Below are 16,052 nucleotides of genomic sequence, written 5' to 3'. Positions count from 1 at the left end.
CCACACTCCATCTAAACTAGATCTTCTTTCTTCCCCCAACTACTTGCCCCACCCTTTTCTCAATCATACCGTTGTCAGTTATCGCGTATGGTTCCACATTCATTTAGTTATTTCACTCTGTCACCCTCCATCCCTCCAACAGACTGTAACTCGGTGGATTTTTTTTTTTTTTTTAAACTAAGTCTAGAGATTCGCTTCTGCCTGAATTATAACAAGTGTTTCTGTTTTCCTTCTTAGTTCACGGCCTGGTAAGGCTTCTACAAACGTTTGCTTAAAGCGCTAAATGATAAACAGTTTGGAGAATCCAGGGAGTCTAGATCTCTCTTCCCTAAAACTGTGCGGCTGAAAACCACACAGTAGGGGACAAAATTCCGATCAAGTGCGGCTGCCAAGCTTGCCACAAACTTAGCAACGCGGGGCGGGAGGAACTGAAGCCTCTGGTTACTTGGGGTGCGTCACTTCCGGGGCTTGAGGTCTTGAGGAATTACTTCCGGGGAGCGGCGCGGCTGCACAGGAGGTAAGCGCTGAGGTTCCCGCAGGTGTCCGGCGTTTCTCTGTGGGGCGGAGTTGGAGCAGCAGAGGGAACCGAGAGAAAGGGTGGGTCTGGTGCCAAGACAGGCGTTGCTCGGCAGGAGGCATAAATAACTTCCTGTGGCGTGTGGTGGGAAGTTACTTGCCGTGGGAAGTTTGAATTGCAGTTTTGCGGAAGGCCTCGCCTGCTGCTGTCCACCCTTTAGTTCCGAGCCTGGGCCGGAACTCGGGCTCCCCGGCCACGTCCTGGCCTTCCCCGCCGCAGATGGAGCCGCACCCCGGGAGTCAGTGTGGCTGGGGCTCGGATCCCGTGTTTGCCCAGTGTTGCTTTGTGAACGCTGGGCAAGTCGTCTTTCCTCTTTGGTCCTCCGTTTCTCCTGTGTAAACTGGGCGTATAGACGTGTTCAGAGAATGAAATGAGACAGTGAATGTAAAGTGCTCCGGTGTTCAGTGGAATTTGAGGCGAATTGATTCTCTGAATACAGTAGTCTCACACTGTATTCCCGCTATTTTGCTTACCTGTGGTCTGAAAATAGTAAGTGGAAAAACTCCCCAGATAAGCAGGTAATAAGTTTTAAATTTGTATTCTGAGTAGCATGATGAAATCTTGAGCCTTTCCTCTGTCCTGCCTTGAATTTCAGTCATCCCTTTGTACAGCGGATCCATGCTGTATATGTCACCCACTCATTAGTCTTCTAATAGCCATCTCTGTTATTAGATCAGCTATGCAGTACCACAGTACTTGTGTTCAAGCAGCCCTTATTTTATCTTATAATGGGCCCCAAGCTCAAGAGTAGTGATGCTATCAATTTGAATACGCCAAAGAGAAGGTAGAAAATGCTTCCTTTAAGTGAAAAGGTGAAAGTTCTGACTTAATGAGGAAAAAAATCAGATATGTTGCTAAAATCTACTGTATGAATGAATCTATGAGATTGTGAAGAAGGAAAATGTTTTTGCTAGCACATTTCAGATTGCAAAAGTTACAACCAAAGTGTGTGATAGGTGCTTAGATAAGATACAGACGACATTAAATTTATGGGTGTGGGGCTGGGGATTTAGCTCAGCGGCAAAGTGCCTGCCCGGCAAGCGCAAGGTCGTGAGTTCTGTTCCCGGTGCAGTAGAAAAACAAAAACAAAAAACAAAAACAAAAAACAAAAAAAAAAATGTATGGGTGGAAGACATCAACAGAACATATGTTCCAGTTAATGGAAATGTGTTGCACCAGAAAGCATTGAGTGTATATGGAAACTTCAGCAAGGGAGTCCCTGAAATGGGTAACGTGGAACCATTCCCTCTAAGTAAGGGATGCTTGTACTGGTTCAGGAATAGATTTGAATTGAAAAATAGAAAAATGGATAGAGAGGCTGCATCCCCTGATGAAGAAGCTTCTGCCACATTTCCAGCAGAAGTGGAAAAGCATATTGAAAGATTTCCAGCAGAAGTGGAAGAACATATTGAAGGCCATGCAGAAGTGTTAACAATTGTGGAATTAGAAAATGGATTGAGCCTTCTGCAAAAAGGGGGAAGATAAGAAACTGAAGCAGAAACAATGTGGACATTAGGGAAATTGGCTGAACGGTTGCAGATTTTATAGACTCGAAAGGACAAAATTAGGGAATACCATCCTTGGGTAGAATGCAGTGTTAAAGTCCCCCAGATAATCACTGAAGGATTACATCCTCTATGGCAACACTTTGATGAATTAAAAAGAGACAACTTCCCATTACAGTGTTCTTCCAAGAGGTGTCCACAAAACACCTTCAACTGTAGGGGATTCATCATTTGCTTCTGATACCCAGTCATCCATATTGATGTGGCTCCGTGGTCCAAGATCACTGAAGCAGATTGTCCTTCTGACCTCAGCAGGTCAGTGATAGCCTACCCATGTTACAGTACCTGTGTCATTCACTTCATTTCGTCATGTAGGCATTGTATCATCTCACACCACGAGAAGAAGGGTAAGTACAGAAAAGATTTTGAAAGACAGATTGTATTCACATAATTTTTATTCCAGTATATTGTTAGAATCATACTATTATCAATTGTTGTTGTTAATCTCTTACTGTACCTAGTTTGTAAATTAAACTTTATAGAAAGGAAGAAACAGTATATTTTAGCATTCAGTATTATCTATAGTTATGGGTATCTACTAGGGGTCTTGGCATGTATCCCCCATGGATATGTATCCCACACGTAGTGGAAGCAACTGTGTAGAATCTCACACTTTTAAAGCCAGACATGATGGCACACACCTGTAATCCCTCAGCACTTGGGAGGCTGTGGTAGGAGGATTGTTGTGAGTTCAAGGCCAGACTGAGCTACATAGTGAGTACAAGGCCAGCCTGAACTACACAGTGATACTTTGTCTCAAAAAAAACCCCCAAAACGAAAAAAACAGTCATATTTTATAGTCACAGCAAATTTGAAATAATTATGTTTTGGCTGAATATGAAGGTGTAAGCCTGTAATCCCCAGCCACCTGGGAGACTGAGGCAAGTGCATCACTACTTTGAGACCAGTCTGGGCAATTTAGCAATGTCCTGTCTCAAAATAAACAGTGTTGGGAAATATAACCCAGTGGTAGACCATGTGCCTAGCATGTGCGCGGCCCTGAGTTTAATCTGCAATACTGCCAAAAAACAATTTTTTTTTTTATTTTCAAGACATCTACATAACAGTTTCAGTTTACCAGTCACTGATGACTCTGGCCTGGCAGATGGCTTGGCTTTCCATCAGACAAAATTCTAACCCAATTTTGAGCAGCTTTGGGAATTTGTGATAGTGGGATAAATCTCGGTGTACAGCACATTGCTATAAGGCATTACCTCTTGACACTGGTTTTCAATCCCCAGGCAGTTTCAGTTGAATTCTCAGAACAGAATTTGAAAACCTTGTCACTAGAAGCCAAGAATCCCCATGCCAAAATACTGTACACCTTTGGGGGAAAGTTTGGGAGATGGTGAAGTCTCTGACAGTTTTGGAATCTGGCCTTTTCAGTCTTAGAAGACATTTCATATTTGCAAAGACTTGAGAACTATACATGTCTCCATGGTTGTTCATTTTGAAATGTTGACTTATTTTTAAAAATCTTATTTTAGAACAATTTTAGATTTGCAGTTATTGTGAAGGTACTGCAGTGAGTTCCCATATGGTATATTTGTCAAATTAATGAATCAATATTGATATTTATTATGAACTAAAATCCATACATTATTCAGATTTTCTCAGTTTTCCCCTAATATTCCTTTTCTGTATTAGTATCCCATCTAGGATGCCACAGTATTTTTGTATGTGTGTATGTGTGTGTGTGTTACTGGGGATTGACTCCATCACTTCATATTAAACTATATCCCCAGCCCTTTTTTATTTTTAATTTTTTGAGACAGTGTCATTCTAAGTCACTAAATTGCCAGGTCTTGGCTTGAATTTGCAATTCTGCTTCAGCTCTAGAGTTCTGGGATTACGGGTGCATATTGCCATGCCCAGCTGACAGTTATTTAGTAACCATGTCTCTTTAGGCTCCTCTGGGCTGTGACAGTTTCTCAGACTTTCCCTGTTTTAGGTGGATCTGACAGTTGTAAGGATTACTGGTCAGACTTTTGCAGAATAACCCTCCAATTGGAATTTGTCTATTTTCTTCACAATTAGACTAGGCATATGGGTTTTAGGGAGAACAACCATAAAAGTTAAGGCTCGAGGGTACACAGAATCAATATGAATTATTATTGTTGATGTTTGTTACGGTTTATGTCTGTGTGTCCCCCCAAAGCCTCCTGCGGCCCTGGGCAGGCTATTAGAGTTTGAATATGGGTGTGAGAGCTGCATCCCGCCCCCCCCCCCCAGTGGATAGTTTGCATATGTAAGGGACAGGAAAAGAGTGCTTGGGGCATTCCTGCCCCATTCCCTGGTGGGTGCTTGCGGCTTAGCTGTGTGCTGCCACCCTGAGATGCAGCCCCTGCCACGTGCCACTCTGCCTTGTAATCTGCCAAGTACGGATTGAAACTTCCACGAACTGTAAGCGAAATAAACCTTTCCTTCCTTAATTTTGGGCGTCAGGTATTTTGTCCCAGCAGCGAGAAAAAAGTAACCAAGAAAATGTTAACCCTTGACATAGTAGTCCAGTGTTGTTGTTTACTGTAAATTCCTTCCTCCCAGTTTCATACTGTACTCTTAGAAGAAAGTCATTATGTGTAGCCCACACTTACGAGTGTGGAATTAGGCCTCACACTTAAAGGCAGAGGATCTGCATAAATTATTTGAAATTCTCAATGGGAGATTTGTCTATTCTTCAGTTATTTCTTATTTATTTGCATCAATATAGACTCATGGATATTTATTGTATACTTTGGGTTATAATCTGGCACTCCTTTGTTACTCTAATTATTCCAACTTTGGCCTTTGGGAGCTTTCCCTGTGACATACTCCCCTCAACATTTTGTTGTTTGTTTGTTGGTGCATATTAGGTATATAGCAGTGATAGTGAACCTCTAGAGCTTTCAGTGATATAAACAGCCTGCTGCAGTACACATGCCATAGGTTCGCCACCACTGGTATATAGAATGGTGGGTTTCATTTTAGCATATTTGTGCATGTAATATTTTTATTTGCTTTTTTAAAAACACCTTCATACTTCCTACTCCATGCTCATCCTTTATATCTGCCATTTCCCAAGGAGCCCTGGTTCCTTTTATTAGAGAATGGCCCACAATCCAAGACCTGGGCAAGAAACAATTCCTTCCTTCTGTGATGTCCTTGCTTCTGGGCCCGCTCAGTGCACAGAGCAAGATACACACACGCACGCACACACACACGTCTGTGGATATTTCCGTATGTAACTTGTAGTATCTGTATTAAGTTGAACATATTCATGTCTCCAATTCTTATTCATTACTACATGGATTTTACTAGCTTTCTTCTCTTCGTTACCTGTAACCTCCTCACTGAACCTCTGACAAACGTGACTTCTACCATCTCTTTACTTACGTGTTAATTCTGGTGTACAGGTTTTAGAATGGCTTACCTGTGTCCCCCATGGGAAGCAACTTTATCAACTAGATTATTATTTGTATATATAGCTCATTTTGCCTTTACTTTGATAGACTCCTCTCATTTCCAAAGTTAGTTAGGTCAGCATTTTATTACCTCCATCCTTTCAGTGATATTTAAAATACTGAGGTTCAGAATGTCACTGTGTATATTACATCCTAAGATACTGAGACCTATGATTTTTATTTTTATTTATTTATTTATCTATTTATTTTGTACTGGAGGTAACATAATTATGTTGGGATATACACAGATACCTTTAAAGGATATGGAAAACATAATATTTGTTAAGTTAAAGTTTTTTGAGAAGAGTTGAGCTCTAAAATGTAGGAAATGTTTTTAAATATACATCATAATTACAAAATGTAACGTGCAATTTGAAACTTGCGTTGGAAAGAAATAAAAATGGAGTGTACATACCAAGAATTTATGTAGAATATAGTGGAAAAATAAAAATTAACAAAAATAGAGATTTCAGTGCCCCACAATCACTAAAAACAAAAAAGCCAACAAAAATATGAAACCTACTAACACATAAGAAATAATTTCATTCACCTGTGGAACTATTACAGTGAACTTCCTGTGATACTTTTATTTTTTTTTATTTTTTTTTTTTCTGTGATACTTTTAAATGCTATGATAATTGCTGGAATAACTGAAGAATTTGCCACATTGCTTACCTACATAAGATCTTCCCCCAGTGCACTTTTTCTTTGACAATGACTGTGACTGATGAAAGCTTTCCTTCATTGCTTTCTTACATAGTGTAGGGTTTCTGCACAATGTTACTCCGTTTATGCCTATACAATGAACTGTGCTTAGCGAAGGCTTCTCCACATTACTTACATACAAAGGGTTTTTCTCCATTGTGACTCTTTTTATGTCTATAAAATGAACTCTTACTAGTGAAGCCTTCCCCACATTGCTTACATTCATAGGGTATCTCTCAAGTGTGATAACTTTCAAGTCTATGAAATAATCTCTTATTAGTGAAGGCTTCCCTACATAGGCTACATATATAGGGTTTCTCTATACTGTGACTCTTTTTATGTCTATAAAGTGAACTATGATTAGCAAAGGCTTCCCCACATTGCTTACATACATAGGGCTTCTCTCCAGTGTGACTTCTTTCATGTGCTTGACAATTACTGCGAATGGTAGAAGCTTTCTGACACAGCTTACATACATAGGGTTTTTCTCCAGTGTGAGACATTTCATGTGTTCGACAACTTTTGCATAGCCTAAAAGCTTTCCCACACTGCTTACATACATATGATTTTTCTCCAGTGTGAATGGTTTTATGCATACAAAATGAGCTGTTGGAAACAAATACTTTCCCACATTGCTTACATACATAGGGTTTCTCTCCAGTGTGAATTGTTTCATGTGCTTGACAATTATAGCGTTGCCTGAAAGCTTTCCCACAATGCTTTCATACATAGGGTTTTTCTCCAGTGTGAGTACTTTCATGTGTTTCACAATTACTGCGATGTGTGAAAGCTTTCCCACACTGCTTACGTATGTAGCAGTTCTGGTACTCTACACGATCAGAGAAACTTCTCTAGTAACATTATAGAAATGATCCTTGAAAGTATAGCTTTGACCCATGATTTTTAAAACAGATGCATACATTAAAGTTTATTCCTACTGCTATAAAATCTTATGGATTTTGACAAATGTGTAATGTCTTTTCTTCACCATTACATTTATCATATACAGTAGTTTCCCCTTTGTCCGGGATTATTTTAAATGTTCACATTTTATCTCAGCAATCCTGTTGGCATTCTCTACAGTATATCTAACCTGAAAATCTGCCTGTTCTACTACCCCCTTGGTATGTCTTTTGATTGTTCTAATAGTCTTTTAACTAATTTTCCTGCTTCCATTCTTTCTCCCTACAGTCATTCTCAACACAGCAGGCAGAGACTGCAGTTTTTAGCTGTGAACCTTCTAGTAGCTCCTGTTTCAGAGAAGAAGCCAAAGTACTTACAGTGATCCACATGACCCTGCATAGCTTTCTCACTGTCCTATTCTCCTTGATTGTGAAGCTCATTCCTGGCTTGGGAACTTTTCTCTTGCTGTTCCTCCACCCTAGGGTATTCTAGCAGATATTTAAATTACTTATTCCCTATCTTTTTTGGTGGTGGGGGATTGGTGGGATTGAACCCAGGGCCTTGCACATGCTAAGCACATGTTCAGCCACTGAGCTACACACCCAGCTCTTTTTCTTGCTTCTTGTCTCACTGAAATGTCACTTTCTTGGAGAGGGTCTTCCTTGAACACTTTATATAATACAGCACCCCCCCTTTTATATTTTCTCATAATATCCCTGGTGTGTGTGTGTGTGTGTGTGTGTATGCGCGTGCGTGTGTGTGTGAGAGAGAGAGAGTGTACTTTTATTTGGGTGAAAATTCCATGTCAAGGACTAGAGTAGTGACCTGCACATAATGGATACTCAATAAATATTTGTCCAGTGAATAAATGTCTCAGACTACTAGTGTCTGGCATTTGGGAATGAGCTTCACAGGGTCCAGTAACCTGCTGAGATGATTTGCTATGTTTGGTAATAAAAGAGTATGCACTGTTTACTTCATTGTGATAGGGGTCTAAGAGCCTCCAATGTGAAAATCTCTGCCCATAAGCCTGGCATATCAGAAGGCTGGAGACATTGGACAGTGGTCAGCCCAACCCAGATTCTGCCTGGACTCACTGGCAGAGTCTGAGGAAGCCCATGGCCACCGGACCCCTCCTCCTTATTGTTAATTGATGCAGTTCATTGAGGAATCTGCTCTTGCTGTGAGGTGGCAATGTCATTTGCCATATATTTGTGAGTCAGGCCCTGGTATAAATTTAAGAGGAAAAAACAAATAAATTTAAGAGGAATCCAGAGTCTCTAATGTTCAGATTACAGTGGATCAAGTAGAATAGTAGACCCTAATGTAGTATTTCTCAAACAAGAAGAAATACATTTTAGGTTTTGGTCTCTGTGCTGGCTAGTAAAGTTAGTGCCTTTTAAATGATTCCATGGCTCATTGATGGGCCACACCCTGCTTTTGACCCGGTGGGTGGGAGTCTGGCCCTGGAGGAGCCAATCAGTTTGAATCCTGACTGCCATTTAGCCAAATAATCCTTGGGCAGGCCTCGTAGCCTCTCCAGGCCTCACTTCCCGAACCTCAGAGGCACTACTCCCCGAGTGGTGAGAAGTGATGAGAGGCTGACCTGAACATCCTGTGCACAGCACCTGGCGGATGATTTGCTTGCTGCTCAAGCAGCAGTGGTGATGAGGACCAAAGCTTATCACAGGGCCAGGTGTGGTGGCCTATGGCAAGTATACTAGGAGGCTGAGACAGGAGGATTGCAAATTTGAGCCCAGCCTAGGTAATTTAGTGATAGAGTGAGACTGTCTCAGAACTTAAACAAGGGCTGGGAATGTAGTTCAGTGCAAAGGACCTGGGTTCAATCCCCAGCGCCCCCTCCCCCCCCCAGATACTTACCACAGGGAATGGAGCCTCAGGGGTGTTTTCTCCTTGAGATCTGAAGGATGTTTAGGATTCCTGTGGCTTCTGTAGTCCGGAAAGGCACACTCAAAACTACTGGCAGGTGGGCAGGGAAGTAAAGCTCAGAGGATGTGGAGAAAATGAGGAAACTAGAACGTTTTGAAGCATACACAGAGCATTTTGGTTTTTGTAGAACCTTTGTTACAGTTGCCCTCTTGTTAACACCCATGCTTTGCAGGAGGGCACCTCTGGCCACATGTGACTATAGTTAATTTCGTTAAAGTCAAGTAAAATTCAGTGCAGGGGATGTAACTCAGTGGTAAAGCACTTGCCTAGAATGTACAGGGCCATGGGGTCAGTCCTCGGTATTGTACGTGCACGTGCGCACACAGGAACGCTAAATAAAATTCAGATTAAAAATTTGGTTCCTCTGTAACCATTTAATGCGGCACTCAGTAGTCGCATGTGGCTGGTGTGTGCCATTTGGAGAGCACGAAGATAGAAAAACATTTCTGTCAGTAATAGTTTTATTAGACTGTACTTGATTCTACCCTAATAAAAGTCTTAAGAAGGAAGTAGGTAGGACATAGATTTGTTTCTTTTAAACTGTATTCATTGTTCCAATAACGTAACAAAAAAATTAAAGCTTAGGACTCCAATTTACTAGCAGCTATTTATTATGGCCGCTTTTGATCTTTGTCCAAGGAAATCAGATTATACATGGTTGCAGTCACAGTGCTGATGCAGTTGTTTTCAGTTTACTTTTTTCAACACTATTGCAGACTTCACACTCACCTGATAACAGTGTTGATATAGCATTTATATTGCCATTTTAGTAAAGGGGGACTATACCATAATATACCGTAATTGGGTTAACTGCCTCCTTACTTTTGGACATGAGTTGCTTCCTGTTTTCCAGTATTATGAATAACACTGCCATGAACGTTTTCAAAGGCGTTTTCTTCTTTTGAATTGTTTCCTTAGTATCAATTCTAGGAAGTAAGTTATTCAGCCAAAGGATATGATCACTTTTATGCTTTTTGCTATATATTGCCTAATTGCCACTTTTTAAAAAGCCTAAATGTATCAGAGCTTTGAATAGACTTTGTTGTTGTTTGGCTCAGCACATTGAGTGTAAGTTGTGAAGAAATCAGCCTGAAGTCCAGCTACTTGCTATTCGCGTCAGACTCTGTGTGTTGCCTCCTTCACCTTTCACCCCTTCCCGATGCCCAGCCCTGTCTCTGTTGTACCACCCTAGATATTCATAATTACATTGCTTTCTTTTAGTAGCAGTAATAAATCTGAGTATTTACAACTGTAAGCATAAAGCTTGGGGCCAAGGATATTTTACTTTATAAGGTGTAACTGAAGAAACAAGACTACTTTTCTTCGTGTGTGTGGTGGGGGGGCGGTCATGCTGGAGATTGAACCAAGGGACCTTTGCACTGAACTATATCCTCAACCCTTTTTCAGTTTTTTATTTTGGATAGGGTCTTATTAAGTCCAGAAAGTTACCCATGCTGGGCTTGAACTTGCATCCTTCCGTCTCAGCCTCCCAGAGTGCTGGTATTGCAGGTGTACACTAAGACCACGTAATTCAACCTTAGTGTTCATGTGCTGGGGCCTCGTAGGGGCTGGGTGGTTCTTACGGGGAAGCTGTTCTTGCAGCTGCTGTGGAATTCACTTCGGGGCCAGTTTATGAGCCACTCCAAACAGTCTCTCTGGAGTCCGAGCGTCATACCTTGTATTTGACCAAAAATGGTATTCCTGAGCATGATGCCCCACCTGATTCACCACACTTGGAACCAGATGATGTTGGGTTTTTTCCAGAAGTCAGATTCTTCCTGGGAGGATGAAGATCTGCCAGCTCTGAGCATTCTGAAAATACATGGGCTGCAGGCTTTGAAGGCTGTACCCCGCGTGGACAGAACTACTATGAAAGGTGGCTACTCTGCTGGCCCATGCACATAACCTTCGGAAGTGACCAGGCTGAAAGGGAAATAACATTTGTGTGTGTCTCTCTCTGTTTACTTAGTAGATAAATTTATTATCATTCAGTCATTCTTCATGTTGAAGAGAATGGTAAAGCAGAGGAGCAATAGCGAAAGTGGGAGAAGGTCTTCAGATAGTTGGTTGTGTCTGGGGCCATCCCCATAGAAATAAAATATAGCACACATGTAATTTAAAACTTTCCTAGTACCTCCATTTAAAAAGTAAAAAATGAAGAAAAATGTAAAAAACAAATTGGTAGAATTTTTTATTTCATTGTATAAATAAGTAGGACGGATGTGGTGATGCATGCCTGTTATCCCAGCACTTGGGAAGCTGAGGTAGGAGGACCGCAAGTTTAAGGCCACCTTGGACTGTGATTCCATTTATATGAGGTTCCTAGAATGGGCAAATTCAGAGAACTAGACATAGAATAGAGGCTACCTGGAGCTGGGGCAGGGAGGGGAGAGAAGTACTCTTTAATAGCTGTCTCCAAACAAACATAGAATTCTTTCCTTTTTTCTCTCTCCTCCTCCTTTCCTCTCCTCTCCTCCCCTCCCCTCCCCTCCCCTCCCCTCCCTCCTTTCCTTTCCCCTCCCCGCTTTTCCCTTCCCTCTCTGTACCTGTACCTAGTAAAGAGTACCAGTCTCCCCTCCCTGCCCCAGCTCCAGGTAGCCTCTATTCTATGTCTAGCTCTCTGAATTTGCCCATTCTAGGAACCTCATATAAATGGAATAATAGGATACTTGTCTTACTGTGTCTGGCTGCTTTTTTATTCACATTTCACAATGCTTTCAAAGTTTGTCCATGTTGTAGCATGTGTCCTTTACCCATTTTTAAATTGGATTGAGGTTTTTGTTTTTGTTTTTTTGGTGGTGTATGTATGTGTATGTGTGTTTTTGTGTTGTGGTTCTTTATATATTTTAAATACTAGACCCTCATTACCTATATGATTTATAACTATCTTCTCCCATTCTCTGTGCTGTCTTTTCATATTCTTGGATAATGGTCTGTTATGCACATATTTTTAATTTTTTATGTTGTTACTATTTTTGAGATAGGGTCTCACTTTATACTTGAGGCTGGGCTTGAAGCTGACCTCAAATTCAGAGTGATCCTTCCATTTCAGCTTCATAAGTTACAAATGTGTATCATGATGCCCAACAAAAGTTTTTAATTTTGATATGAAGTCCAATTTATTTTTTCTTCTGTTAGTTGTTTTTTTGATTGCACATCCAAGGGATCTTTGCCAAATCCAATGTCATAGAGATTTCGCCCTATGCTTTCTTGTGATAATTATGTAATTTTAGATCTTTGATCTATTCTGAGTTAATTTTTACATTCTCTGGGACATGGATATCCAGTTTCCTAGCAGCATTTGTTAAAAAGACTTCCATTTCCTTACTGAGAAGGTCTTAGTTCCCTTGTTTGAAAATGAGTTGTATTTGAGTATTTATTTCTGAACTCTCTATTACTCTGTTTGTCTGTGGTCTAGGTTTATATTCTTAAAGAGTATGTCTATTGTTGTATCACACTGTCTTATTGTAACTTTGTAGTTGTTTTGAAATCATAGAGTTTCAATTCTTTGTTCTTTGTATTATAATTTATTTAATTTATCATTTCAACGTGTTATTTATATATATATATATGACGAGATTGAATTCAGGGCTTTTGTGCTTGTTAGGCAAGTGTCTACCACAGGCTTTTAAAAATTTTTACTTTGAAATAGGGTCTAAGTTGCCCTAGCTGGTTTTGAACTTGAAATCCTCCGGCCTCAGCCTCCCAGGGAGCTAGGATTACAGGTGTGCACCACCATGTTGGGCTAAAAACATTAATGAGATATTTTACATTATTTTCATGCAGAGTCATTGAAACGGAGTATGTATTTAACCTACCACTCATCTCAGTTCAGACAAGCTTTATTTGAAATCCACATAGCCACAGGTGGCTCATAGCCACAGTTAGATAGCTCAGATTGCCAAAAATTGCATGTGACGCAGATCTTTGAAAAGGGTTATGGGTTCTGGTGCACCTGGTGCTCTTGTCCTTCTATCGTTGGGGTGGGCAGAAGGAAGCCATTTGTGTATGCTGTGGGAGAGGGAGAATAGTTCATTTTTACTGGGGGAGGAGGAGGAGGGTGAGAAATGTTAGATAGAGGTAATTCTTGAGCTCAGCCTTGGAGGTAGAATGGGGGCTTCAGAAGCAGTCAGAGTGGGAAAGACCCCTTTTGGGAGAGTGTACAGCTTAGGCAGAGCCCCAGGTAGCAGAGTTCAGTGTTCTCGGAGAACCCTTGCAGTTCTTTCAGATTAACCAGAGTATTAGGATTGAGGGTGGTGGTGATGAGAGGAAGGTGAGAGATGGGCAGAAGCTGGACCTACCACCACTGGTCACCACTGCCTCTGTTATTCATACCTCCAGCATTTCTTGTCTTCCTTACCGGTCTCACGATGTCCACTCTGCCCCCTCCCTTCGGTGTCCTTTCCCCATTAAGAAGTGTGATTTTGTAATTATGTCACTTCTCTGTTCAAAACACTTTACATTTTACTCCATCGAATAACAAATGTCAGGGTTCTACAGAAGCTGCTCCAGCTCCCCTCTGATCGTACCTGCTTCCACTCTCGATCCTGATCACACCTCTCTGGCCATATTAGTCACCCTGGGCCTCTGTACTTGCTTTTCTCTGTCCCTGGAGGGTGCTTTACTTAGCAGATGGCCCACTCACTTCATATATCTGCCCACCATTCTCATTTCTGTTCTTCAAAGAGGCTGTTTCTGTCACAGCATACAAAGTAAAATGACTCCTGCCTTCTTAAGTGTTTTGTGCTCCATCTTGAGCAGGAATCCCGAAGGAGCAGAGATGTGTCTGCTTTGCTCGCTCTTTGGTGCTCAGTACTCAATAAGTATTTGTTGAGTGAATGACTAGGTGATACATAAATGGATTAATAAAACAAGCATAGTAGGACTTCTACAAATATATATTGATTGGAGATTTTCATTGAAGAGTTTCCCTTTGCATTTACTTATTTTCTTCAACTTTATATTTGGAAAACTTCAAACATACAAAAATGTTGAAAGAATGGTTCACTCAATACCCGTGTATTTTCTAATTAGATTCAAGAATTGTCGGGCTGGGTTTTTAGCTCAGCGGCAAAGCGCCTGCCTGGCAAGCGCAAGGTCATGAGTTCGGTTCCCGGTACCGGAGAAAAACAAACAAACAAAAAAAAACAAAAACAAGAATTGTTAACATTTCACCACAGTTGCTTTATATATTCTTGCAGTATGTATGTGTGTTTGTGCAAGGGAGGCCGTTTAAAGTCCACTGTAGAAACGTGACACTTAACTCTTTGCATTTAGAAGTTGGCGCTGGAGAGTGGCAAATCAGAGGAGACTTGAGGCAGCAGACAGCTTGAGTCATGGCCTCCGACCTGGACTTCTCACCTCCTGAGGTGCCTGAACCCACTTTCCTGGAGAATCTGCTGCGGTATGGACTCTTCCTGGGGGCCATCTTCCAGCTCATCTGCGTGCTGGCCATCATCGTACCCATTCCCAAGTCTTACGAAGCGGTGAGTCCTTCCCTGTGAGCCTTAGGTGCTGAGAGTGCCATGCTAAGTTCTGGATACTAACCTAAATGTCACCACAGCCAAGATAAGCAGGGATGATGCTGGGTCTCACTGATTTTGTGTGTTACAGAATCCTAGTCTGTATATTGAACTACATGACTAATATTTGATTAGTTCAAACATCTATTAAGATTTTTATTGCTCATTGTGTGTCAGATTACTGACAGATGGGCTGTCTACCTTCAGGGTGCTTCTAGTCCTTGGGGAGGAAACAAATATAAACAAAATCCATTTGCTCCCATGGAAACACAGAGTACAGTGAGGGTGTATAACAAGGAGCTGGGGGACCTGATCATACTTTGGGCCAGTGGCTGGGCAGGCCCTACTGCTGCGGAGACAGTGTTGAGCTGTGATGGAAGGAATGAGCAGGCTTCTGCTGGGTGAAATAGGGAAGGGGTGAGGCTAGCATTCCAGAGATAGGGAACTGGCTATGTGAGAGACCTGAGGAGTGAAGAACGCACTAGTTCAAGAACTGATGAAAGTGACCGTGTCAGAATACAGACGGGACATGGTGAGAGGTGGAGCTATGGGTGTGGGCAGGGAATGACATGATGAGATTTGCATTTTTTGTTGTTTTGACTAGCTATAAATACTAGTCTATAACACCCTCCTTCTGTCCAGTCTTGCACATAACCTCCTCCCCAATTTTTTCCAGGTCAAATAGGGAAATGGGGAGGACAGCTTTCCATTTATTTTTGGAGAGAGCAAGTCTTTGTCATCTGTGATACCAGCATCCCAAGATTTGGCTAGTTGCTTTTCCATGGGGTTATCTAATGTGTTTCTCGGTTGCCATACGTGTTACCCACAGGAGATTCCATCTAGAGGCCCGAGTCCATGTAGCGGGTTATTTGATGCAAATACCTCATGGCTGGTGCTGTGTACTTGCGGCTGCATGTCAGCAGGCACATCTGGCTGCCACACATTCTATTAGAGATTCTAGAGCAGTGGTGGTAAACCTATGGCATGTGTGTCACAGCAGGCTGGTTCAGGGATACAAGGCCTGCTGCAGCATTCACGCCATAGGTTCACCACCACTGCTCTAAAAGGTTTGCCATCACTGTTCTAGTCAGGTGAGGTGATGTCACCTGATCCATCCTTTATAAAATCCCCCCATCAGTCTTTCACGTAAATGGTTTTAAAATCTACTGATGACCATTGCTTAGGATTTGCCATTTTCTTCCACTAGCTGGAATTCTCCAACAAGGACGTTTTCTCATCATCTATGTGGACATTCTGAAATGCTGGATAAAAGCTGGCTTCTTTCCCTTTATGAATGTTCAAAGTAGTGAGTTTGAGCTCTACAAACTTCTCAGGTTGACCAATGACTCTTTGGTTGTCGTATGCATTTGAAATATACTTGTATATATTT

At 41.5% G+C, this 16,052-nt stretch overlaps 1 protein-coding gene across 5 annotated transcripts in view; it reads left to right on the top strand.

Annotated features, from left to right (window-relative positions):
* Positions 1 to 454: 454 nt before the first annotated feature.
* The window catches only part of Manbal (mannosidase, beta A, lysosomal-like), a 28,008-nt gene continuing 12,410 nt past the window's right edge, over positions 455 to 16,052 (top strand). The window contains exons 1-2 of one of the 5 annotated variants that reach the window (XM_005384710.2): positions 455 to 517; positions 14,418 to 14,626. In XM_005384710.2, coding sequence (XP_005384767.1) covers positions 14,477 to 14,626 — 150 coding nt within the window. In that variant the 5' untranslated portion in view covers positions 455 to 517; positions 14,418 to 14,476. Of the gene's footprint in view, positions 598 to 2,263; positions 2,490 to 14,417; positions 14,627 to 16,052 lie in introns of those variants that run through there. The other 4 variants (XM_005384712.2, XM_005384711.2, XM_005384713.2 and 1 more) reach the window with 4 other exon arrangements.

The sequence above is a fragment of the Chinchilla lanigera genome, unplaced genomic scaffold, assembly GCF_000276665.1.
Source record: "Chinchilla lanigera isolate Chin_1 unplaced genomic scaffold, ChiLan1.0 scaffold00021, whole genome shotgun sequence".
NCBI classification, from domain to species: domain Eukaryota; kingdom Metazoa; phylum Chordata; class Mammalia; order Rodentia; family Chinchillidae; genus Chinchilla; species Chinchilla lanigera.
Note: the sequence above shows the minus strand (reverse complement) of the source record. Positions and strands in the feature narration are given on the sequence as shown.